The sequence below is a fragment of the Phascolarctos cinereus genome, unplaced genomic scaffold (genome assembly GCF_003287225.1).
Source record: "Phascolarctos cinereus isolate Bilbo 61053 unplaced genomic scaffold, phaCin_HiC Scaffold_1;HRSCAF=81, whole genome shotgun sequence".
NCBI classification, from domain to species: Eukaryota; Metazoa; Chordata; class Mammalia; order Diprotodontia; family Phascolarctidae; genus Phascolarctos; species Phascolarctos cinereus.
Genome location: NW_027555514.1, coordinates 206517522 through 206545310, shown reverse-complemented (window position 1 = coordinate 206545310; position 27789 = coordinate 206517522). Strand labels below are relative to the sequence as shown.

General features: G+C 35.9%; 1 protein-coding gene across 3 annotated transcripts in view; it reads right to left on the bottom strand.

Annotated features, from left to right (window-relative positions):
* ERGIC2 (ERGIC and golgi 2) overlaps window positions 1-27789 on the bottom strand; it is a 69041-nt gene that overhangs the window by 29933 nt on the left and 11319 nt on the right. For 2 of the 3 annotated variants that reach the window (XM_020975812.2, XM_020975813.2), the window contains 4 exons: window positions 26665-26810; window positions 20928-21036; window positions 5851-5897; window positions 4204-4274 (listed from right to left, as the gene is read on the bottom strand). In XM_020975812.2, coding sequence (XP_020831471.1) covers window positions 4204-4274; window positions 5851-5897; window positions 20928-21036; window positions 26665-26770 — 333 coding nt within the window. In that variant the 5' untranslated portion in view covers window positions 26771-26810. The remainder of the gene's footprint in view (window positions 1-4203; window positions 4275-5850; window positions 5898-20927; window positions 21037-26664; window positions 26811-27789) is intronic. The other variant, XM_020975815.2, reaches the window with a different exon arrangement.

Sequence of the window (27789 nt, the reverse complement as noted above, 5' to 3'; positions counted from 1 at the left end):
GACATCTAGCTCTATTCTGTCCTATATTTTTTAAAAAGAATTCAACTGCTTTTTATAAGTGATAACTTGGCAATCAAGAAATCTGACTGTGTTGAGCTAGACTTGAGCTTCCGGTAGCCAAGATGGCGCAATAAAAAGGTAGTTGCTCTCACCCTCCCCTAACAACCTCTGAAAATCCTGAAAATATCCCCCCAGAAAAAAAAACCCTGGAACAGCTGAACTAGAAGAAAGACAGGGAACAGCGGTGCAGCAGCCCAGCAAACAGGTCTCCCAGTGCCTCAGCAAAAATTAGGGAAGCAGCACTACAAAGGGCCCCAGGCAGATAAGCACCCTGCAGCATTCATCTGAAAGGAGCTGAAGAAAGCAACCTGAAGTCTTCCTAAAGTCCCAGCCTTGCTGATTCCAACCCAACACCAGGTAAGCTGTCAGAACCCTGCAGCCTCCAACTGTCAACCAGGAGGAGATCCTGAAGCCCAGGTGGTAGAGCAGGCAAACACCAACACCTGGACCTCTGAGTGCCTCAGTGAGGGTGGGGGAACCAGTGGAAACCAGCTCAGAAAACCATCAGGTGCCTTGGCACTCTATCACAAAGGAATCTCCCAGTGCATGAGCAGAAACAAGGGAGGCAGCACTGCAGGGGGTCCCATGCAGATAAACACCCTGCTGCACCCATCTAAAAGGAGCTGAAGAAAACTAAAGGAAAGGAAAAGCAGGCAACCTAGAACTGCCTGAAAGTTCCAGCTTTTCTGATTCCAGCCCAACACAAGGTAAGCTGCCAAAACCATACAGTCTCCAATTGCCAACATAAGAGGCCCCAGCACACAAAGCCAGTGACCAAGACCTAGGCTTCCAACACAAGAAGCTTTGATCAGTGCCCTCTGTTCCCCAGCAGGAGAGCTCAGTCTCTTTAAAGGCCAGGGAATAAAGAAACCAAGAGTAAAAAGAAACGTACCATAGATTCATATTATGAGAAGAGTGAAGATCAAGATAGAAATTCTGAAGGGGACAAAACTGTCAACAAATCCACATCTGCAACATGAAAAGGGAATATGAACAGGTCTGAAGCCCAAAAAGCCTTCTTAGAAGAGCTCAAGAAGGATTTTACAAGTCAAATGAGAGAAGTAGAAGTATCCTTAAAAAAATACAGTTAGCCAATTGGAAAAAAAAAATGTACATTGAAGAAAACAAGTCCCTAAAGAAACACAGTTGGCAAACTGGAAAAAAAAGTACACTAAAGAAAACAAATCCCTTAAAGATACAATTGGCCAATTGGAGAAGGAAGTACAAAAACGAACAGAAGAAAACAGTCTGTTAAAAAGTAGAACTGGACAAACAGAAACTAATGACTCTATGAGAGAGCAAGAATCAGTCAAACAGAAACAAAAAAAATTTACCTCACTGGTAAAACAACCGACCTGGGAAGTCGATCCAGGAGAGACAATTTAAAAATTATTGGACTACCTGAAAATCATGATGAAAAAAAGAGCCTGGATAGTATCTTTCAGGAAATCATAAAGGAAAACTTCCCTGAAGTCCTCGAACCAGAAGGTAAAATAACCATAGAAAGAATATACCACTCACCACCTGAAAGAGATCCCAAATTGACAACGCCAAGCAATATAATAGCAAAATTGCAAAATTACCAGATGAAAGAGAAGGTGCTGCAAGCAGCCAGAAAGAAACAATTTAAGTATCATGGAACCACAGTCAGGATTACACAGGACCTTGCAGCTTCTACATTAAAAGACCGCAGGGTGTGGAACGTGATATTTCATTAAGGCAAAGGAGCTTGGATTGCAGCCAAGGATCAACTACCCTGCAAAAATGAGCATGATTTTTCAAGGGAGGGGACTTCCAAACCTTCCTGATAAAAAGACCAGAGCTCAACAAAAAATTTGATCTTTAAGTTCAAGATTCAAGAAAGACATAAAAAGGTAAATGAGACAGAAAGATACAATATGTTGTTAATAAGGGTGGACTGTTTACATCCCTACAAGGAAAGATGACACTTGCAACTCTTGAGAACTGTATTGTTATTACACCATGTTAAAGGAGTATACATAAAGGGTGGATATTAGTTGACTTTGATGTAATGATAAAAAAAAATCTAATCAAATGGGTTAAATGGATCCAAGTAAGTGGATTAGTCTGATCTTAGAAAATGTACTGAGAAAGGAGGAGGCAGACAAGGGTAAATTACATTACAGGAAAAAATACAAAATCCTATTACAGCAGAGGGAAAGAAGGGAGGGGGGTGAGCATTGTTTGAACCTTACTCTCATCAGATTTGGCTCAAGAAGGGAATAACATAATCAGTTAGGTATAGAAATCTAACTTGCCCTATAGGCAGTAGGAGGGAAAAGGGGAAAGAAAAGGGAGGGGGATAGAAGGGAGGGAAGAAGCAGTAAGGGCAAAGGGGAAGAAAAGGGAAAGGGATAACAGAAGGAAGGAGAGACTGATGGAGGAGGTGGTCAAAAGCAAAACACTAGTGAGGGGGGAAAGGAGAAAGGAGAACGAAAAGCATAAACAGGGAGAAAAAGGATGGAGAAAAAGACACAGTAACCATAATTGTGAATGTGAATGGAATGATCTTTTTTTTTTCTTCTGTTGAGTTTTGTTTCCTCTTTCTGATGGTTCCTCCTATTGGTTTTAATTTTTACTTACAACTTCACCAATGTGGAAAATACGTTTAATAGGAATGTAAATGTATAGCCTATATCAGATTGTGCACCATCTTGGGGAGGTGGTGGGGAGGAAGGAGGAGAAAAATTTTCAACTCAAAAGCATATGGAAGTGATTGTTGATAAATCAAAATAAATTAATTTATAAAAGAAATTTAACTGTATCTTATCATTATCCTTATCAATAAAATGGCACAGTGGAATAAGCTCTGAATTTGAAGTCAGAAAGACTTACATTTAGAACCCTACCACAGCCCTTACTACAAACCTTAGTGTACTTTTTAGGCACTGAGGACCAAAAAAAAAGTGCTTTAACATTACGGAGTTTACAATCTCTTCGAGAAGGTAGTAGCTATACATAAAAGGATAAAACATTACACCACATTTAATAAATATTGAAGGTAGTAAACCATGTGAACAAACAAAATCACAAATACTTAATTCCATTTTTAGTTAGGTATGGAAAAAACTTGACTGATTTGTTCCGCATAAAAACCAATAATAAAGTTAAAATCAGACTATAAACAAAAAATTACCTTATAAGCCTTCTCTTCTCTATGCTAAAGTGCCCCACTTATTTTAACCTTTCTTCACTGGAATCATTTTTCTGTCCCTTTAATGACCTATTATTCTTCTCTGAATTCATAACAGTTTTCCCATATTTTTTAAGTGTGGTGGCCAAAAGCAGACATATATTTTGCTTTTTTATCTATTTTAAGAGGCATACATGGTGGCTCTAATTTGGGAATATTTTCTGACCACAACTGGATGCTTCCAGCAATTTAATTTTTTTTTTCAAATATTCAAAAAGTAATAAGAATTTGAAATGAATAATACATTTTCTCCCCAACAATTTTACATGAAAAATCTAGGAGAAAATTAAGTGCTTTTAAAGCTGATTTATTTATGGGATTCATTTATTTATTTGTTTGTTTTTGGTGAGGCAATTGGGGTTAAGTGACCTGCCCAGGGTCACACAGCTAGTAAGTGTCAAGTGTCTGGTGGGAGACCGGATTTGAACTCAGGTCCTACTGCCTCCAAGGCCGGTGTTCTATCCACTATGCCACCTAGCTGCCCCTATGGGAATTTTTAATAGCATGAACTAAAAACTTTAAAGCAATGGACACAACTTTTACTAAAGAGAAAAAAATTTCACGTGTATACACAGTGACGTCCTCGCTAAATTGGTTAGATTTAATCAAATCTACATTCCAAGAAGAAAAAATAGTCTATTCTTTTAAACACTGAGAGTATACAAAAAGCACTTGAAAGTTTTCAATGAAAAATTTTCTAGTATAACCAAAGAAATATACTATATAGGGAGTACTATGCTAGGCAATTTAGGGAATATAAGTGTTCAAGCCTTCAAAGAGTTTGGAACCTGGCTGGGAAAATAAGACAGACGTGTGAACAGGTAATTAAACAATATCAGGTCATATAAGCACCAAATATATTCCACAAGAGTTTAGACAGTAAAGAAAATCTGAAACATGTTTTGAAAAAACTCTTGAAGAAAACTTACTGATTCATAAACTAGACCATCTGCGGCTGCAACCATTGTTTCTGCTAAATCCAATACATCAGCTCCAACATCTGTATAAAATGAAATATTAACATGTTTGCATTCTATATTCAATCAAAAACAAAATATATAGAAAATATTAGAAAGTGAGAAAGAAAAACTAAAGACATGTTTGTAGAATCACTTCCTATGCTGCTACCCATTTTGCTCAAAAGCTACAAATTGCAAGATTATAAGACTCAAAGATCTGCAGTATCTTTTTCATTTCTTCCCTGGCAAACTAAATGATGTAGTACTCTATAGAATATAAGCTTTTATTAAACCAAAGAATGTTGTGATAACTAGAAAGTATCTAACACACCTACTGAATAACTGTTTTACATGATACCAAATGTAAGAATCATATTAAAAACTAAAACAAATGTCTTTTAAATTTTTAGTCATTTTTCAGTCATATCTGAGTCTTTGTGACCCCATTTGGGGTTTTCTTGGCAAAAATACCAGAGTGGTTTGCCATTTTCTTCTCCAGCTCATTTTACAAATGAGGAAACTGAGGCAAACTAGGTAAAGTGATTTGCCCAGGTTCACAGAACTAGCATCTAAGGTCAGATTTAAACTCAAGAAGATGAATTTTCCTGACTCCAGGCCTGGCACTCTAACCACTGTGCCACCTAGCTGCCCCTTTTAAATTATCCTTCTGCTTTAAAGAAATATTACTTAAAAAAAGAAATGTCCTTAGGTATGTGTTATGAAAACACCCCCACATGAGGCAATACATACAACCAAGTAAATATAGTATCACCCATTCAGAATCAAACACTGGTACAAAAACTATCACTTTTCAGTGTATAGATAAGTTTAGGTACTCAGCTCCATACATCCCTTCATCAAATACTAGTATACCTGACATATCTTCTTCTCAGCCATAGGATGAGGTCACTGAAAAATAAGAATTAGTACAGAACTTGTCCAAAATGAAATTTTTTGGGACTTCTCCAATTCCAGAAAGTTCTGATATCGTTTAAAAAAATTCCTCTAATAATGGAGTTTTTACTTCCTGCCTTTTAAGCAAGATGAAACTCAAGCATATTTTCTGTGTAAAGGGTTGCGCATTTTATGAAACAACCTTAACATGAAAAAAATTTGCCTACTTTGTAACATATATATAAATTTCTACAACTTTGCACAAGTATCACTAAGAAAATAACCACAGAAACCACAGATGCTAACATTATTTTACCATTTTTTTCAAAAAGATCCTAGATTCCTGCATATAAAAGAGGGCTATACATACAGAGGAGTAAGGTGAAGAGGAAAACAGGTGCATAGAATTTAATTAAAATCTTAAGTATTTCACCTCCCCAATTCTTTTATTTTGTGATGGTTCCTTTTTTGCCAATGATAAATAACTACACTGGAGGAATTAACAGACTCCCTTCTTTAAAGGAGAAATAAAAGAAAGATTCTATGAATAAAGAGCCAAGTTGAAAATATTTCTACTATAGGAAACAGACAGTAAATTTGAATAATCAAATTAATCATGACGAAAATTTAAAAACCTAACAGGAAAAACAAGAAAAGGAAAATGAAATTGCAATTGTTTAAAATAAAAAAGCACTTTGAGTCAACAACAGAAGAGATACTTACACTGACACTTCATAGCCACAGTAATATCTATATTGATTCTTAATTTGCTAGAAGACAAAACAAAAAATAAAATTCATTGACAAATGCCCACATGCAATAACAAAGGTACATGAAAGTAGTCTGGTATAATGGAAAAAGTATACACTGGCAGCCCAAGCTTGCCTCTATCACTTTTAATGGGTGTGTGACACTTTAACTTTTATGGCCTGTTTCCTCATCTTTAAAATATGGGAGCAACTACACAGCTTCTGAAGTGCTTTCTAACACTAAATCTATGATCCATGGTCATCCTAAGTATGGCTGATTCAGAAGTACATGGAAAATTTTAGATTTCTAACAAAATTAAATGTGGCTAGATTAGTAGTATTTCTAGCATTGAGAGCAGGACAGTTTAAAGTCAGTTATTTTTTGAAATCATTCCAAAGAATTTTTTTTAGCTTCACAAGTTTTGGCATTTTTATCTCTAATAATCATAATGGTAAATATAAGAGCAAGGATGCTAGGTGACTCTTAAAAAAGCAAACACATTCTGAACAGTAACCTTCTAAAATAAAGTTCTTTATAAGTCTATACAATTTAATTCAAATGACAGATACAGTTAAACCCCTAGAAAACAAATTATTCCCTGAATATACTTTGCTTTAAAAAAGAAATAATAGCTTGTACCAAATGAATTATCAAGATGCATTGTAAATAATCAAAAATAAGACCAAACCCACAGTCAAATGCCCTATGGCAGAGGTATTGTTATACTCTGGCCTGCTGGCCAAGTAAGTCAGCAAATTCAGGCTGAACCAGATTAAAATGAAACTGGGAAATGTGTGACAAAATAAATAAATAAATATACAATAGAACACAGATTATATTAATTTGTGGTTTTCTAAATGAATGTGCAGTCCACAGGGAGTTTTTATTTGAGTTTGACACTCCTGCTCAACACTACACTGCCTCAAATTTGATACTTTTTACTTAGATACATGCTATTATCAGTGTGGATGTTACCTCCACTTGTACAAGTCACAACTACTCTAAGCCTTCTCAATCAGTACCCCAGGCTGTGTATTTATTACTGATTTCTTTCTACATGATCATAAGTTCTCTCTTTGTTAATATACTACAACCTAGTTATATCCCATCATGTGCCCTGTTATTAAAGTCATTTCCAATCTTGATTGTTTTGATATCATAACAGTTCATGATTCACAGCCAAATTATCAATAAGAGAATACTGATGTTAAAGAAATATTTTTGAAGCAGCAAGCACCCCAAGATCACTGAACGTCAAAATCTAGGTAATATGTACTTTTCAACAAATACTTTGTTCTTCCAGTGTAGATGGTTAAACTAATATCACTCTTCAGAATAATTATGCATTTTATTGGGGAGGCTTTGTTTCTGGGGTTGATGCAATTGGTGCATCTTTTTGGTATATCTTTTGTGACTAGAAACACTTGGAGAACCTTGTCATGAATAGTAACTCTTCTTTTGCAGGAGGGGGCCTGGGCAGAACTAGGCAGCACAATGAACAGAGCACTGGACCTGGAGACAGGAAGACCCAAGTTCAAATTTAGCCTCGAACACTTGTTCATTATGTGACCCTGCATGTCACTTAACCTCTATTTGCCTCAGTTTCCTAAACAGTGATAATCCTAGCACCTGATGGGCTGCTGCAACGATCAAATTAGAAAATATTTCTCAAAGAGCTTACAATAATGATCCAACCATTTTGGAGAATAATTTGGAACTATGCCCAAAGGGCTATCAAAATGTGCATACCCTTTGACCGAGCAACAGCACTTCTAGGGCTATATCCCAAAGAGATCATACAAATGGGAAAAGGACCTACATGTAGAAAAATGTTCATAGCAGCTCTTTTTGTGGTGGCAAAGAATTGGAAATTGAGAGGATACCCATCAATTGGGGAATGGCTGAACAAGTTGTGGTATATTAATGTAATGGAATACTATTGTGTGATAAGAAATGATAAGCAAGTAGACTTCAGAAAAACCTAGAAAGTGGTTGAGTGAAGTAAGTAGAACCAGGAGAACACTGTAGACAGACTTAGCTCTCTCAGCAATGCAAGGATCTAAGACAACTCCAAAAGTCTCATGATGAAAAATGCTATCTACATCCAGAGAAAGAACTATGGAGTTTGAATGCAGATCGAAACATACTATTTGCTCTTTTTTTTTTCTTATTTTGTATTGTTTCTTCTTTCTTGTGGTTCCTCCTATTGGTTCTAATTCCTCTTTACAACATGACTAATATGAAAATATGTTTAAGAGGAATGTAGATGTAGAGCCTATATCGGATTGCCCACTGTTTTAGGGAGGGAGGTAGGGAGAGAAAATTTAAAACTCAAAAGCCTATGGAAGTGAATGTCAAAAACTAAAAATAAATTAATTTTTAAAAAAGGAGCTTACAATAATGCCTGTAACATAGTAAGTGCTTAATAAATGCTTGTTCCATTCCTTCCTTCCTAGACTAGGACAACCTAATGAAAAACACTTTCAGAGGACCTGCATTCAACTTATTACCTGTGACACACCGAACAAGTCATTTAACTTCTGAGTCTAAGTTCCATCAACTATAAAATGAGGGGTTTGAATTAAATGATTACTGATGATTAAATTAAATGATTACTTCAAGTTCTAAATGCATACAACTATGAAATTCTAAGAAAACACTTTCAAGTCTGTTTTACAATTCATAAACACTTTTGATACTGATGAACAAAGTTATCTCAAAAGATCATAAACCTTAGAAGTGGAAGGGCCCTTAGAAATTAAGCCATTTATTTTATACCCGGGGTCACACAACTACTTAAATATCAAAGGAAGTATCTGAACCTAGATTCTTCTGACTGTAAGTCCAGGGTCTTACATACTATGCTAAATTGGCTCTCAAACAGCAGCTCCAAGAACTTAAGAAACATCTGTCATAAAATCTTGTATTACTCAAAAATGTGCATAGAAGACACCTTGTTTGTTAAAAAGAAAAAGGCTTCAAAGCCATATTTTATTATATTTCTCAGTTTTATGATTTTAAGATGAATTCTGCTATAGAACAAATGTATAAAGCCTGCCAGGATCCCTTCTCAAATTTTCATCAAAAGTACACTGCAAAAAATACTCACATTAAGATTTTCTACTGATGCAAAAGCAAGCATATAGTTTGGCTGTTGCTGACATCTTCCTGGTCACCTCCCCCTTACCACTCCCCACCCCAACCAAGGAACATCTTCAATCTTTTCCATTCTTTAGAATATTCCTTTTGTTGAGGAATCTTGAAAACTAATCCTAGAATGATTTTAAAATTATGACACCTCCAACATGGACTTCTATATATATTTCATCAGGATCAGCCATTCTTCCTAACTTTATCTTAAGGGCCAATGCCATGTCCCCACATAGGAAGTAGCAGAATTCAAAAGCAGATACTATCATCTCTGATATATCTGTTCATTATTATCCTCCTGAGTCCACTTGCTCTAGGATGATAGGGCTCAGCAAGATTTAACAACTCTCATGCATAGTTAATTTAGCTTTTTGTAATGTGGTTGTGTTCACTATTTCAGTTCAATTAAATTCAAAACATTTTTATGCATCTATGCATGTACATAAGGCCATTTTTCTAAGCACAAATAATCTCTGCCTTTAAGGAGCTTACATCCTATTAGGTCACAAGAAGGCTACTGCAATAGTACAACAGAGAAACTACGAAAGTCTGAACTACCTAGCATAGATACAAATATATTGTGGAAGTAGAATCAACCCATCTTGACAATTGATTGCAGTATTTGGTGGTCCAGGCGGAAGCAGGCAGAGGAAAAAGGTAAAAGACTTGGAGAGAGTCAAAATGACTCAGAGTTAACCCACCTAACTGACCGGGAAGAAGGTAGGCAGCCTGATACAATGGAAAGAGCACCACTTCTTCGGTCAGAGGACCTTGGTTCAAATCTAGCCCCTGATACTTCCTATGTAAATAAGGCAAGTCACCTTTGGCCTTGGTTTCCTTGTCTGTAAAATGAGAGGGCTGAATCAGATGCATTACAAGGTTCCTTCCTTCGAAGGAACTACAATCTATGTTCCTATAAAGTTCAAAGAAAGAATGAATTTGGGGAAAATGAGTTCAGTTTTGGACATGCTCAATTTGAGTTTCCAATAGAACATAAGGATAGAAAGGTACACCAAGTAAGGCAGTTGGCAACAAAGGACTAGAATCAAAGAGGAGCAATTAGAGCTGGATTTGTAGATTTGTGAATTACCAAGCAAAGATAATACCAAGAACATTTGAACATAAAAGAAGTGACAAGACCATCAAGGGTAAAAGTATAAATAAAGGAAGAAAGAGATAGCTGCTTCTTTTATAAAAATCTTCCCTGGAAGAGCCTTGAAAAACACCCATTTTTAGAAGGTGGGAGATTTACTGACTGGTACCATCATCCATCAATCAACAAACATTCATAAAGTACCTACTATGTGCCAAGCACTGTACTAGAGACTAGAAATACAAAATGCAACAGTCCTTGCCTTCAAGGAGTTTATAATTTATCAGAAGAGACAACAAAGACATAGTACAGTTACTAGTTGCTAGATAATCAGGAAAAACTTCAAGCTAAGTTTCAAAGGAGAATGGAGATTCTAAGAAGAACAGGCATTCTAGGCACTGGAGGATGACAACCAATGCAAAGGCATGAAAATGGAAGATCCTGTAGTGTCTTGTGTGAGGACCAGTAAAGAAGATTTTAAAAGTATGATCAGTCATGCAGGGAGAGAAATAGAACAGTGCTAAAATAGGAGTGATTTAAACTGGACTAAAATGACACACAGAATGTAATTCCACAGGAGAAGCAAGTAACTGGCTCCCTTCAGTGTCACACAGCTTCTGCCACTAACTGCCTGAGACTCAGGATAACAGTTATAGCAAATAACTGTAGTGAATGGATGCAAACTGAACTCTTTTCAGAGACAGTGCTGTCATCTTGAAATGATGAAAAATGACACACATAAAGAAGAAAGCCTGAACATGATGTTCAGTTGACTTCTAATCTGAACATATGCTCTTTGGCATGCAAGGCTAAGGTCCTCTGATAGGTATGACAGGGATCTCTGACAGGTGTAGATACCTTTTAATACAAACCAAAGTGCATTTTTCCCCTTCCTAAAGAAAATATTAATAACAGGTTTGAGTTTTATGATATTCCACAAATTTTTAGTCTCTTATTTCTTGATTCCCAAATCACATTTTTCAATATAATATTCAGCACTATCCCCATGTCCATTTTCACACTGAAGTGACTGAGCACGAAAGTTAATTTAGAAGATCTACTTCAACTCTTCACGGAATTTCTCTATTCCTTCATTTTAGGTGTTTCACTTGTGTCTAACTCTTTGTGATGTCATTTGGGCTTTTTTTGGCAATGATTTTACAGATAAAGGAACTAAAGGGAAAAAGGGCTAAGTGACTTGACCAGGGGTCACAAATCTAGTAAGTGTCTTAAGTCAAATTTAAACTCAGAAAGAGGAGTCTTCTTAAATCCAGGCCCAGCACTCTATCCACTCTACCACCCAGCTGCCCCTGGTCATTGTTTTAACCATTTCTTAGTTCCAACATGTTGTGGTTAAACAATTTTTTCAGTCGTGTCCAACTTTCCAAGACCCCATGTGGGATTTTATTGGCAAAGTTACTGGAGTGGTTTGCCATTTCCTTTTCTAGCTCATTTTTAGAGACGAGGAACTGAGGTAAACAGTTAAGTGACTTGACTAGGGTCACACATCTAGTAAGTGTTTGAGGCCGAACTTGAACTCAGGAAGATACATCTGATTCCAAACCCAAGCTCTATCCACTGCACCAACTAATTCAATTCTTAGTGGAATTTCTTTATTCTTTCATACCAGACAATAAATGCTGGTACATAAGCTATAATTATCTTCTTGACAATCTGGTACATAAGCTACAATTATCTCCTTGTAGTACTCATGAGTAGTATTTCACCTCACTATTGTCACCACTGCATAATCACCGCATTGTTTTTTTTCCCCAGTCCAAAAACTGGTTTACCTTCATTGTGCAATCATCACATGGTATAAATCTGTTCATCATGCCACTTAAAAGGCAAACAGAACAGCACTGTATTCACCAGTGGCATATGGACATCTATTTATCTCTTGTGCATTGTGAGCCATGAGCCTAGAATTCTCAGCACACACACACATTGTCAGCATATTTCTGAAAGCCAACTTGTGTGGTTTGTTTAGAGCACTTCAGTACTAATGGTATTGTCACTCAACCCAATGAAGAGCTGTAGGCACAAGGGGCAGGCAGATGAAACTGTAACAGTAAGTCATGTGATTTGGTAAGACTTGCACTTTCCTGTGCTAACTAAATTGTACATTTTGTCTGCCAACGATACATTAACATGCGAAGCATTTCTTTCTGATTATGGGTAAATATAAAAACTATTCTGCAGGCTTCAAGCTGAAAGTAATTGTGTTCACTGAACACCATGGAAACAGCTCAGGAAAGACAGTTTTCAGTGAGTGAAAAGTTGCTGCAAGACTGGCAGAAACTAAAAGACAAGTAATACTGGCACAATTTAAACAAAAAACTTCAAGTAATGGCCACACCCCACACCCCACTTTTTGCATAAAATGCAATGATTATGTGCTGAAATGCAGCATTATAAGGGAAGATAACTAAAGGTGACAGAAAATGATGTTTCCTGTTGCCTTTGGGTACATAATGAAGGAAATACTTCTTTTCTTTGCCTCAACAAGAATTAATGAGGTATTTTTTCACTTGGCTGCATCTTCTTATTTTCTGATTTCAGTTGCCATGAGACTATTGACGGAAATGTGACTCAATTCCTCAACTAGATGGTTACTGGACGAAGATACAGATTAAGAGTGTCAGCAGTTGATATTTCTAGATGATCTAGGAACTATGTAAATGTCAATACCCTGTATCCCTTTTTAAAATCTTGCTACCACTCACTGTAGGAAAAAATACTTAGATCTAAAGAACATTTTGAATTTTTGTCCATTTAATTTGTCACTTCAGTTAAAAATTATCTCTTCCTGTTGGCCTGCTAACAAGCCTGTCAACATCTGACTAAACTGGTCTTCCAACAGGAGAGAAAAATCTTCCTCCTAATTTGTACTACAAGTCTTTCTAGCTTGGAAGAACCTGGTATAGGCAGGCTCAGCATCATACTTAATGCCATAATGAAAGATCCAAGCTGTAAAAAATTCTAAGAATGAAAAAGTTAATGCTATCACTAAAGGATTACAATGATACCTTACTATACACACCAGCTATATTTCAAAAGGAAAGCTGTTTAATATACAGGCATATCTCAAAGATATTGGCAGTTTGGCTCCAGACCACTACAATAAAGAGAATACTGCAATAATGCAAGTTACACAAATCTTTTGGTTTCCCAGTGCATAAGTTTTGTTTACACTACGCTGTAGTCTATTAAGTGTGCAGTAGTATAATATCTAAAAAATGTACATACCTTAATTAAAAAATATTTTATTGCTAAAAAAAAAATTCTAACCATCATCTGGGCCTTCAGAGAGTCATAATCTTTTTGCTGGTGGAGGGTCTTGCCTCAATGTTGATGGCTGCTGACTGATTAGGGTGATGGTTGCTGAAGGCTGGGGTGGCTATGGCTTTTAATCATGTAAAATATATCTCCATATTAGTCATGTTGTAAAAGAAAAAACAAAACAAAAAGAAAAAAACATGAAAAAAATAAAGTGAAAATAGTATGCTTCAATCCGCATTCCGACTCCCATCAGTTATTTCTTCGGAAATAGATAGCATTTTCCAACATGAGTTCTTTGGAATTGTCGTAGATTGTTGTATTGCTGAGAAGAGCCAAGTCAATAGCCAATCACCGCAAAATATTGTTGTTACTATACACAATGTTCTCCTGGTTCTGCTCGCTTCACTTTGCATTACTTCCTGTCTTTCCAGGTTTTTCTCAAATCTGCCTGCTCATCATTTCTTATAGCACAAAAGTATTCCATTGTATTCATATACCACAACTTGTTCAACCATTCTCCAACTGATGCGCATCACATCAATTTCCAATTCTGTTGCTGTGGCAATTTCTTAAAATAAAACAAAAATGAAGTCTGCCATACTGATTGACTCTTCCACAAAAGATTTTTCTGTACCATGTGATGCTGTTTGATAGCATTTTACCCATAGAATAATTTCTTTTTCTTTTTTTTTCTTTTAATTTTACTAATTTATTTTGATTTATCAACAATCACTTCCATATGCTTTTGAGTTTAAAATTTTTCTCCCCCTTCCTCCCCACCACCCTCCCCAAGACAGCGCACAATCTGATATAGGCTACACATTTACATTCCTATTAAACATTTTCACATTAGTGAAGCTGTAAAGTAAAAATCAAAACCAACAGAAGGAATCATCAGAAAGAGGAAACAAAACTCAACAGAAGAGAAAAAAAAAATGATAGGGATTCAACTTCCATAGTTCTTTCTTTGGATATGGATAGCATTTTCCATCACAAGGCCTTTGGAGACGTTTTAGACCCTTGTATTGCTGAGAACGGTTAAGTTTATCAATATTAGTCATCATACAACGTGGCTATTATTGTGTGCAAAGTCCTCTTGGTTCTACTCACTTCACTCAGCATCAGACCATACAAGTCTTTCCAGGTTTTTCTGAAGTCAGCCTGTACATCATTTCTTATAGCACAATAGTATTCCATTACATTCATATACCACAACTTGCTCAGCCATTCCCCAATTGATGGGTATCCTCTCAATTTCCAATTCTTTGCCACCACAAAAAGAGCTGCTATGAACATTTTTCTACATGTAGGTCCTTTTCCCATTTGTATGATCTCTTTGGGATATAGCCCTAGAAGTGCTATTGCTGGGTCAAAGGGTATGCACATTTTGATAGCCCTTTGGGCATAGTTCCAAATTGTACTCCAAAACAGCTGGATCATTTCACAACTCCACCAACAATACATTAGTGTTACAATTTTCCCACATCTCCAACATTTATCATTTTCCTGTTTTGTCATGTTGGCCAATCTGATAGGTGTGATGTGGTACCTCACAGTTGTTTTGATTTGGATTTCTCTCATCAATAATGATTTAGATCATTTTTTATATGACTATAGATGGCTTTAATTTCTTCATCTGAAAATTGTCTGTTCATATCCTTTGACCATTTATCAATTGGGGAATGGTTTGTATTCTTATAAATGTCTTAATTCTCTATATATTTTAGAAATGAGGCCCTTATCAGAGAGACTGGTTGTAAAAATTCTTTCCCAATTTTCCACCTTCCTTCTAATCTTAGTTACATTGGCTTTGTTTGCGAAAAAACTTTTCAAATTAATGTAATCAAAATTATCCATTTGGCATTTCATAATGTTCTCTATCTCCTGTTTGGTCATGAATTCTTCTGTTCTCCATAGATCTGATAGGTAAACCATTCCTTGTCCTCCCAGTTTGCTTACAGTATCAACCTTTATATCTAAATCATGAACCCATTTTGACTTTATTTTGGTATATGGTGTGAGATTTGGGTCTATGCCTAGTTTCTGCCATACTCTTTTCCAGTTTTCCCAGCAGTTTTTTTTTTCAAAGAGTGGGTTCTTATCCCAGAATCTGGGGTCTTTGGGTTTATCAAATAATAGATCACTATAGTCACTGACTACTGTGTCTTGCACATTTAACCTATTCCACTGATCCACCACTCTATTTCTTAGCCAGTACCAAGCAGTTTTGATGACTGCTGCTTTATAATACAATTTAAGATCTGGAATTGATGGGCCACCTTCCCCTGCATTTCTTTTCATTAGTTCCTTTGATATTCTGGACCTTTTGTTCTTCCAAATGAATCTTGTTATTATTAAAATTTTTGCATCTATATTCATTAGATAAATTGGTCTATAATTATTTTTCTCTGTTTTGACTCTTCCTGGTTTAGGTATCAGCACCATATTTGTATCATAAAAAGAATTTGGTAAGACTCCTTATTCACCTATTTTCCCAAATAGTCTACATAGTATTGGAATTAATTGTTCTTTAAATGTTTGATAGAATCTGCATGTAAATCCATCTGGCCCTGGAGATTTTTTCCTAGGGAGTTCATCAATGGCTTGTTCAATTTCTTTTCTGAGACAGGATTATGTAAGTATTTTACTTCCTCTTCTGTTAATCTGGACAACTTATATTTTTGTAAATATGTATCCATTTCACTAAGACTGTCAAATTTGTTGGCATATAGTTGGGCAAAATAATTCTTAATTATTATTTTAATTTCCTCTTCCTTGGTGGTAGCTTCAACCTTTTCATTCTTGATATTAGTAATTTGGTTTTCTTCTTTCTTTCTTTTAATTAAATTCACCAAAGGTTTATCTATTTTATTGTTTTTTTCACAAAACCAGCTCTTAGCTTTATTTATTAGTTCAATAGTTTTCTTAATTTCAATTTTACTAGTTTTTCCTTTGGTTTTCAATATTTCTAATTTAGTATTTAATTGAGGATTTTTAAGTTGTTCTTTTTCTAGTTTTTTTAGTTGTACGCCCAATTCATTGATCCCCTCTTTTTCTATTTTATTTACGTAAGCATTTAGACATATAAAACCTCCCCTAAGAACTGCTTTTGCTGCATCCCACAGGTTTTGGTATGTTGTCTCACTATTGTCATTCTCTTGAATGAAATTATTGATTGTTTCTATGATTTGTTGTTTGACCCAATCATTTTTTAGGATTAGATTATTTAGTTTCCAATTATTTTTTAGTCTATCTTTCCATGGTCCTTTATTACATATAATTTTTATTGCATCATGATTTGAAAAGGATGCATTTAATATTTCTGCCTTTTTCCATTGGATTGGGAGGTTTTTATGCCCTCATACATGGTCACTTTTTGTGTATGTGCCATGTACTGCCAAGAAAAAAGTATATTCTTTCCTATTCCTATTCAGTTTTCTCCAGAGGTCTATCATATTTAACCTTTCTAATGTGCTATTCATCTCCTTAACATCTTTCTTGTTTATTCTGTGGTTAGATTTATCTAGTACAGAAAGGGGGAGGCTGAGGTCCCCCACTAGTATAGCTTTGCTGTCTATTTCTTCCTGTAACTCCCTGCACTTCTCCTCTAAGAATCTGGATGCCATACCATTTGGTGCATATGTTTAGTAATGATATTACTTCATTGTCTATGGTGCCTTTTAGCAGGATGTAGTTTCCTTCCTTATCTCTTTTGATTAGATCTATTTTTGCTTTTGCTTTCTCTGAGATCAGGACTGCCACCCTTGCTTGTTTTTTACTTCAGCTGAAGCATAATATATTCTGTTCCAGCCTTTTACCTTTACCCTGTATGTGTCACTCTTTTTCAGATGTGTTTCCTGTAAACAACATACTGTATGGATGATAGTTTTTAATCCATTCTGCTATCCATTGGTTTTGTGGCAGAGTTCATCCCATTCACATTCACAGTTATGATGACTATCTGTGTCTTTTTCTTCATCCCTTTTCTCCCCATCTATGCTTTTTTTTCTCCTTGCCCCCCAACTAGTGTTTTGCTTTGGACCACCACCTCCTTCAGTGTCTCCTCCCTTCTGTTATCCCTTTCCCTTTTCTTCCCCTTTGCCCTTACTGCTTCTTCCCCCCCTTCTATCCCCTTTCCCTTTTCTTTCCCCTTTACCCTCCTACTGCCTATAGGGCAAGTTAGATTTCTATACCTAACTGATTATGTTATTCCCTTCTTGAGCCAAATCTGATGAGAGTAAGGTTCAAACAATGCTCCTCCCTTCTTTCCCTCTGCTGTAATAGGATTTTGTGTCTTTTCCTGTAATGTAATTTACCCTTGTCTGCCTCCTCCTTTCTCAGTACATTTTCTAAGATCAGATATCCACTTATTTGGATCCATTTAACCCACTTGATTAGATTTTTTTTTCATTACATCAAAGTCAACTAATATCCACCCCTTTATGTATACTCCTTTAACATGGTGTAATAACAATACAGTTCTCAAGAGTTGCAAGTGTCATATTCCCTTGTAGGGATTTAAACAGTCCCCCTTATTAACAACATATTGTATCTTTCTGTCCCATTTACCTTTTTATGTCTTCTTGAGTCCTGTACTTGAAGATCAAATTTTTTGTTGAGCTCTGGTCTTTTTATCAGGAAGTTTGGAAGTCCCCCCCTTGAAAAATGATGCTCATTTTTGCTGGGTAATTGATCCTTGGCTGCATCCAAGCTCCTTTGCCTTAATGGAATATCATGTTCCACCCCTGCGGTCTTTTAATGTAGAAGCTGCAAGGTCCTGTGTAATCCTGACTGTGGTTCCATGATATTTAAATTGTTTCTTTCTGGCTGCTTGCAGCACCTTCTCTTTCATCTGGTAATTTTGGAATTTTGCTATTATATTCTTGGTTGTCAATTTGGGATCTCTTTCAGGTGGTGAGTGGTATTTTTCTATGGTTATTTTCCTTCTGGTTCTAGGACTTCAGGGAGTTTTCCTTTATGATTTCCTGAAAGATACTGTCCAGGCTCTTTTTTTCATCATGATTTTCAGGTAGTCCAATAATTTTTAAATTGTCTCTCCTGATCGATTTTCCAGGTCGGTTGTTTTATGATGAGGTATTTTAATTTTTATTTTTTGTTTCTGTTTGACTGATTCTTGCTCTCTCATAGAGACATTAGTTTCCATTTGTCCAATTCTAGTTTTTAACAGATTGTTTTCTTCTGTTAGTTTTTGTACTTCCTTCTTCAATTGGCCAATTGTGTTTTTAGGGACTTGTTTTCTTCAGTGTACTTTTTTTTTCCAGTTGGCCAATTGTGTTTTTTAGGGACTTGTTTTCTTCAGTGTATTTTTTTTCCAATTGGCCAATTGTATTTTTAAGGACTCTTCTACCTCTCTCATTTGACTTTAAAATCCTTCTTGAGCTCTTCTAAGAAGGCTTTTTGGGCTTCAGACCAGTTCATATTCCCTTTTGTGTTGCAGATGTGGGTTTGTTGACAATGTTTCCTTCAGAATTTCTGTCTTGATCTTCACTCTTCTCATAATATGAATCTATGGTACGTTTCTTTTTACTCATGGTTTTCTTTATTCCCTGGCCTTTAAAGAGATTGAGCTCTCCTGCTGGGGAACAGAGGGCACTGACCCAAGCTTCTTGTGTTGGGAGCCTAGGTCTTGGTCACTGGCTTTGTGTGCTGGGGCCTCTTATGTGGCAATTGGAGGCTGTAGGTTTTGGCAGCTTACCTTGTGTTGGGCTGGAATCAGCAAGGCTGGAACTTTCAGGCAATTCTAGGTTGCCTGCTTTTCCTTTCCTTTAGCTTTCTTCAGCTCCTTTTAGATGGGTGCTGCAGGGTGTTTATCTGCCTGGGGCCCCTGCAGTGCTGCCTCCCTTGTTTCTGCTAATGCACTGGGAGATTCCTTTGTGATAGAGTGCCAAGGCACCTGGTGGTTTTCTGAGCTGGTTTCCACTGGTTCCCCCACCCTCACTGAGGCACTCAGAGGTCCAGGTGTTGGTGTTTGCCTGCTCTACCACCTGGGCTTCAGGATCTCCTTCTGGTTGACAGTTGGAGGCTGCAGGGTTCTGACAGCTTACCTGGTGTTGGGTTGGAATCAGCAAGGCTGGGACTTTAGGAAGACTTTAGGTTGCTTTCTTCAGCTCCTTTCAGATGAATGCTGCAGGGTGCTTATCTGCCTGGGGCCCTTTGTAGTGCTGCTTCCCTAATTTTTGCTGAGGCACTGGGAGACCTGTTTGCTGGGCTGCTGCACTGCTGTTCCCTGTCTTTCTTCTAGTTCAGCTGTTCCAGGGTTTTTTTTTCTCTGGGGGGATATTTTCAGGATTTTCAGAGGTTGTTAGGGGAGGGTGAGAGCAACTACCTTCTTATTGCGCCATCTTGGCTCCCAGAAGCAGAAGTCAATAACTTCTTTTTAAATTGGAGCCAATCCTCTTGAACCTGGCTACTGCTTTATCAACTAAGTTTATGTAATATTCTTCAACACTGTTGTATCTCAGGGAATAGGGAGGCCCAAGAAAAAGAAAGAATTAATAGTCGGGCAGTAGAGCAGTCAGAACAAATGCAATATTTATCAATTAAGTTCGCTGTTTTATATAGGCACAGTTTGTAATGCCCCAAAACAATTACAATAGTAACATGAAAGAACACCAATCACAGGTCACCATGACATATATAAGATATAAAAATAATGAAAAAGTTTGATATACTGCAAAAGTTACCAAACTGTAATTCAAATACAATGTGAGCACATGTGGTTAGAAAAATGGCCGCAGACAGACACAAACCTTCAATTCATAAAAGAAAAAAACCACATTGGCTGCGAAGCACAATAAAATGAGGTATGCCTATACCCTCCAGCTCACAATACTTAAATTCTTTCAGTCCTGGAAAGAAAGGCTAGAATTCTCTGAAGACAGTCTCAAAAGCATTTGAAAAGGAAGGTAGATGATTGCACTTATTTGAATATGACTGACATGTTATATTCATTGGCATTAGAAAATCTGAAACAAGCCAAGTAATAGAAATCTCTGGTTACTAAAATGTGCTGTAAAACTTACAAAGGCCTATTTTATGTATCAAACTATTCTTATAAGAAAACAAATAGATTTGTAAAAATAAGAATCGCATACTGAATTTTTGTGCAGTCAGAACTGAGCTGTAAACGACTCTTGAAATATCTAACTACTTTGACATATTGTAACATGGATTATTTGGATATACAAATAATAAAGCTAATTAAATGAGAACAGAGTCTCTTTAAACAGATGCATATTAAATTAGAGAACAAAGAACATTTATTTCTTGGCAGACTAACTATACATAGACCAACTATGAAAAGGTTTAATTCTGATAATATTAATCTAATACTACATGCAACTGAATGAGGGGAGAAGAGGATATGATGCCATTTTCTTAGCAAAATATCAGATGAACATTAAATGTAATTAATTTTATAGCCTTCTATACAAACATATTTTCCCTCAGAAGAGCTAAACAAGTATTAATACACTCTAAAAAGATTTCAAAAAGAAAATGTTACCTAGAAAAATCCTTGTCTACTTCATATTCATACTTCATCCAAGTATCTTGATATACTGAAAACTCCATTATGGTTAACAAAGCCATTGTGGTAAATGCTATTAGAGAAACTAAGAAATTAAGGGGAAAAAAATGAGTTAAGTAAAAGTAGCATAATTTAGTTAATTTATAGTAAGCTTTAAATGAACATTTCTGGTTTTTAATATACTTTCCTTAAGAACCAGAAGATATAGCTTTTGAAAAAAAATCTAAAAACTATTAAATGATCAATATTAATGACTTTAAAATGCGTTCATAAACTACTTTTTAACTTTCATTTTAAGGGTTCTTAATTAAACTAAATATAACCAAAAACATGTTTACAAGACCACAAAATTTTCACTCTTATTTCCACATAACAGAGACAATGCAAACTTCTATAAATTAAAATTACATGGGTTATAGTATTTTCAATCTATAGTCTGCCTATATATTTTTTTAATTTTGAAGGTACAGGAGGACAGGCAGATTTTGTTGTTTTAAATAACTTGGCCTGATTTCTCCCAAGCCTTTTAGAAAATTTACATGGCTGAAAGGCACAGAATAGCTCCAAAGCATAACCATAAGACTTTTTCCTCTGCCCTTACATTTGGCAATCACATAAAAACGTTACTCTATATGCAAATGAACAATAAAAAGCCTGACTGAATACACATAATATGTCCATCCTTAGCATGTTAACAACAATAAAATATTAAGACTGTATAATTGGAATTTGCAGTATTAATTTCATGGCAATGCAATCTGAAACTTTAACACTATATCATAATCAATTTTGTGCTTGTTATTTATGACGTCATTGGGGGGGTGAGGGCAATTGGGGGTAAGTGACTTGCCCAGGGTCACACAGCTAGTGAGTGTTATGTGTCTGAGGCTGGATTTGAACTCAGGTCCTCCTGACTCAAGGGCCAGTGCTCTAGCCACTGCAACACCTAGCTGCCCCCACGATGTCATTTCTATAAACTTTTGTGATATATGTCTTTTCCTGGGGGGGGGGAAAAACTCTATGAAAGAGAAAAGCATAAATACTATCACTCTCATTTTACAAATGAGAAAACTGAGGTACGAGGAGGTATATTTAGAGTTCAGAAAGCTAAATAAGTTCAGAGCCAGAACTCAAACCTAGGGCTTCTAACTCTAAGACCAGGGTCTTTAACATGATACCACAGTGACTCAAAGACTATATCTGAAAAATTTCACTACCACAAATAAGTTACAACATAATCATCTATACTTAAAAAGAATGAACAGTTTAAATTTGATTAATTCCTTAATTCGTTCACTTAATTATTCGTCACATTACAATAATGTGTCCATTATTATAGATACCAGGAGGAAACATGAAGCATAACATATAAAGTCCTTGTCCTCAAGAAGTGAACCACCTTGTTAGAGCTACAAAGCATATCAAATAAGAGAAGATTCTAGGAAGATGGTGGAGTAGGTCAGAAAATTTCAAGCTCTCAAGATTTTCCTCAACAAAAGAGATAAAATAGCACCTCAGGGCAAACATAGAGAGGTGAAAACAAATAAGAGTAGGGGCAGAATAGGGACAACTGGAGAAGATCAGAAGAAAAATCCCCTGAGGAGGCTTCTTCCCCAGAAGAGTAAACACCTCCAGGTTAGGGATCACTTCCACAACAAGCCTCAAGCCCTGGGGTTAGCTGGGTTGGGAGGCTGCCTGTGGCCCCAGCCACAGGAACTTCAACCCCAGGGACAGTAAGGGGAGTTGGGCATCTGAGCTGGGAAAGGGAATCTCTGTTGACAAGGAACACCAGACTCAGCTGTGCTGGGGAGACAAGATGGAGCGAGAAGGAACTAGGGGAGTGCAGAAGCAATGGAGTGAGATACCACTGGCCATGGACACTTACAGCAGGCTAGAGGTTTGAGTTCAAGGTCAGAAAGGAAAACTGAAGAGGATCTGAGGTCAGAGGCACTATCACCCATAGCCCAGGGCTAGAGGTGATTATAAAAACTAAACTATTACCAAAAAAAAAAATGCACAGGCAAAGGAGAAAGAATCCAACCACAGAGAGCTACTATAGGAACAGAGAAGACCAGGGATCATCTTCAGAGGAGGATAATGAAGCAAAGAGTAATGTCAAATAATCACCTATACAAAAAGAATTCATTAAAGAACATACAAAAGACTTTAAAAATCAAATGTGAGAGATTGAGGAAAAATTAAAAAGAAAAATAAGAATAATCCAAGAAAAACAAGATTATGAAAAGAATGTGAACCAATTAGAAAAGCAGATCCATAAATCTTAAGGAAGAAAACAACTCCTTGAAAATCAGAATTGGGCAAGGGGAAGCCAGCAAAGTTATAAGAGATCAAGAAATAATTAAACAAAATATAAAGAATGAAAAAATAGAAGGGAATGTGAAGCACCTCATAAGAAAAACAACTGATCTGGGGAAAAGATCAAGAAGAGAAAATGTAAGAATAATTTGACTACCTAAAAGCTATGATCGAAAAAAGAATCTTGATACAATAATACAAGAAATAATTAAAGAAAAATGTCCTGAAGCATTAGAACAAGAGGGAAAAGTAGAAATAGAAAAAAAAAATCCACCCACCACTACATGAAAGAGATCCTATGAGGAACACTACAGTCAAATTCTGAAACCTCCAGCTCAAGAAAAAAATATTATGAGCAACAAGAAAAAAACAATTTATATATGGTGACACCACAATTAGAATCACACAAGACCTAGCAGCGGCAACACAAAGACTTGCAGGTCTTGGAACACAATATACTGAAAGCAAAAGAACTGGGCTTCTGGCCAAAAATATCATATCCAATGAAGCTAAGCATAATTCTGAATGAAAAAAATTTTTTAAAAAAAGGACATTTAAAGAATTGTCAGACTTTCAAGACTTTGTTAAAAAAAAAACAAACCTTAAACTTAATAGAAGATTTGACATACAAGAGTCCAAGAGAAATACAAGCTACATACCAGTGACCAATTACAAGAGATTCAAGAAGGATAGACTGTTTACTTTGCCTTTTATGTGTGAAAATGTAAAACCTATGTCTAAGATCGTTATTAGTAATTAGGTAGCTTGTAAGAAAAATTGGGGTAGACCTGAGTATGATATGACTTCAAAAAGTAAAACTGTTCAAGAACAGCTAAAAGAGTAATCATCTTATACAAAAGAGGTACAAGAGGCAGAACCGATACAGAGGAATCAGATGAAGGAAGGGGGCTGGTAGTTCTAGAAGTTCTACTTTCATCGGGAATGGGTTCAAGAGGAAAAAATACATACACATCTAGAAGAGTATAAAAGTCTTCTAAATTTAGAAAGAAATAAAACTCTAAGTGGGGAGAGGATAAAAGAGGGAATCTTTAGAATGGAGGGTGAGGGAACAGGTTAAAAATGGGACACAGAAGGGTACTTAGATCAATGGTAATGGTAGAATAAAGGAGGGATTCTTTAGAGTGGAAAATGAGGGAACAGGTCAAAGGGGGTTTACAAAAGGGTGTTCTGATTTATGGGAAGGGGAAAGATATGGAAGGGATTGTTGTGGGGGGGATAGGTTACGTAACAGGAGGGCAGGGTAGTGGGTAGAAGAAAAGCAACAGGTCAAAGGGTAATATAAAAGGCCATTTAGATTTATGGGAATGGGAGGATAAGGGAGAGATTGCTGAGTGGGAGTAAGTTAAGTAATAGGAGGGCAAGGTAGCCAGTGGAAGTAAAATAGAGGAGTTAGGATAGGAAAAAAGAGATAAGCACAAACATAAATACAAAGATTAGGAGTAGAATCTCCTAGGGAAAGTATATGTTTATATACGCATGCATGTATGCATGTGTATATATGTATAGGTGTATGTATATGTCAACATCTACCTGTAAATATATCCACACTTAATTGTAGCTGGGGGGAGGTGGAATAAGGAGGAAAAAAGAACAAAGTAAAAAGTGTACAGCAGAGAACAAAAGAAAACCTACAAGGAAGCAAAGAAAAGATAGACATTCGTCAACATAATGCACAGTATTTAATATATAGGCTTTCTTAAAATGTAAAGTTATTACTATATATTCTGAATCTTCTACATTCTGCTGTGCACATGACTTTTTTTCTTATTTTATATTTTAAGTCTAACATTTAAGTTTATGTTTTTTTCTTATTATGTATTTAAATTTTAGTATTTATCTAAGATTTTAAAAAAGATAAAAAAAGAGGTGAAAGAAAAAAAAGCATATTAAATACACAGATTTTTCCTATAATCCCCACTGCCTGAAATACACTTGGCAATGCTTTTCAACTATTCAATTCTTACGTGTCTTTTAGTGATCAGCTCAAGTCTTATTAAACCAATTCTGACCATTGCATCTCATATAGATATCTACAACTCAGCATTTATCTACTATTCTAACTATTTGGTATTTAATCACATACTGCCATTTATATCACTTGTGCCATCTACTGTTACTACATAATTCTTATGTTTAGGTATTACCCTTAAATGTAACCACCCTGAGCCTCAGTTTTCTGATTTGTAAATTGTGAGTGGTAGTATTTGAACTCTCTCATTCAGAGAGAAACAAAGCATAAACACATAAAAAAATCTAAGTAATAGAAGAATTAAATAGCAATAAAAGATGGCACAAGTGATGTCAAATACCAAAAAGGCAGGATATGTCAATGGCAGTGTATAATTAAATACCAAAAAGGCAAGACAGCAGATAAATACTGAGTTCATAGATATCGATATGAGATGCAACAGGCAGAATTGGTTTAATAAGACTTAAGTCGATTAATAAAAGAAAGCTGAAAAGAATTACTGAAGGAATTTCAGGCAATGGGGATTTGGGCAAAATCTCAACAAAAGTGTATATTTGATAGGAAAAATATTAGAATGGCCAGAATGGCAATTTTACAGTGATTTGTCCTCAGTGACTGAGGACAAATTGTGGATAGCCTTTAACACCACTAAAGCACTAAAGGGTCATAAACTCTATTTTGTAGGCAACAAAGAGTCACTGAAGGTATCTAAATAGGTGAATAACATGAAAACAAAGGGTGAGAAAGAGTGGGATAACCTAGAAGTAAGGAAACAATGAGGAAGCTATTCTGATAATCCAGTCTGACTAATGTCAACTTCTAGTGATTACAAGGAATTGCCATTTGCCAGCTAATAACATGCCCTATTGCTTTTCACTAAAATCTCTGGATAGTCCAGGCAGTTAACTTGAAGCCTTTTTTCTTGTTTCTTTGCTTTTCAAAGTATGGGGTATTACTAAATTTGGAACATTTCCACATTCCCTTGATCTTGCAAATGATTAAACAGTACCCTATTGAGTGTCATATTATATACTCAAAATGCAAAAAGAGAATAGTGTCTGGGCATTGTTCTAACTTAGTATGTGTTATATTTGAAGCGAAAGACATAATTTTTAAATGATAGCTGGTAGAGCCAATCTAAATCTCAAACATCTGAATTTTTTGAAAAAATCCGTAACTTCTGTATGTTATACATTAAAATCGTGACTATAAAAACCTATTCTTTTGTAGTGTCAGATTATTGTCAAGGATACTCCAGTCAAACAAAACATATCTTAATTAGTCTATCTTTTCAAAATACTGCATTTCTATACCATTGATTAGAAACTAGAAAAGGGTTACAAGGTTTCTATTAATAAGCTACACGTTTATACAACATTAAGAGTTTAAATTTTCAATGAAACCCACCTGTACCCCCAATTGCTGAAGTCTCTACATAGCTTACAGGAACCTTTGGAAAGGCATCCAATTCTTTAACCAAATTTAAGGTTTTCTTTCGACTCAGTCGCCTCATCTTCAGCAGAATCTTCCACTTCTTCCTTCATATAGCCACTCTACACATACAGAAACACACACACACACACATATATATATATACATACATACACAGAGTTAGTGAGGGTTCTAAATATATATTTTTAAAATCCCAACAAATATTAAAGTCTCTACTCATATAGCATAATCCTATATTACATTTATGGACATACACATACACACACACACATGTAAAATATTCAGAGGTAGCAGAAGAAACCTTAGAAATTATCTACTCCACCTCATTTTACAAATGGCCCAGTGTTACTTAAGGTGACAGATTTGAATCAAAAATACATCTTCTTTTCCATTACACTTCTTCTGGTGCTATAACTCTAGAAATAAACATAAACTGTGGGATGCTGCTTCTTAATTAAGGACTGCTACAATATCTGAAGTTGAAAACCAGAAGGACAAAAATCAAATTTTTAAAGTACAACAGACCTTTTCTACAAAAACTCTTTGGAAAGCTTTAATATATGTAAAAATACAAGATTATAACTATAGAATTATAATTTCTAATTATATAATACCTAATTTTTAAAAGTCTAATTTTATTAAAAAGTAACAAGTAGGGAGAAGATTCTAGGAAGATGGAGTAGGTCAGAAAATTCCAAGCTCTTCAGATTTCTCCCACAAATGAGATAAAATAGCACCTCAGGGCTGTGTAGAACAGAGACCACTCACTTAAAATTAAAACAAAGACTTAGATACCAGGAAAGCAGAAAGGAGTTTATTGCTTTCTCATGAGAAAGGGTACTGCCCCTGGTCACCATTGCTGGCCAGGAGAGTACAATCGGTCACAGAAAGGAAGCTTTATTTATACCCTAACTTGAGCTCCTCCTCCCTAACCCCCTTCCCCTTATCCCATTGGCTGGGCTTTCAGGGGGCACAATCTATTCATGGCAGTTACACAAGTTTGCCGAGAGACAAGAAAAGTGGGGAAGTTTTGCAAGGGCAAGAAGTTCAGGTTGGGGGTAGGGCTATTCTTTCTGCTAC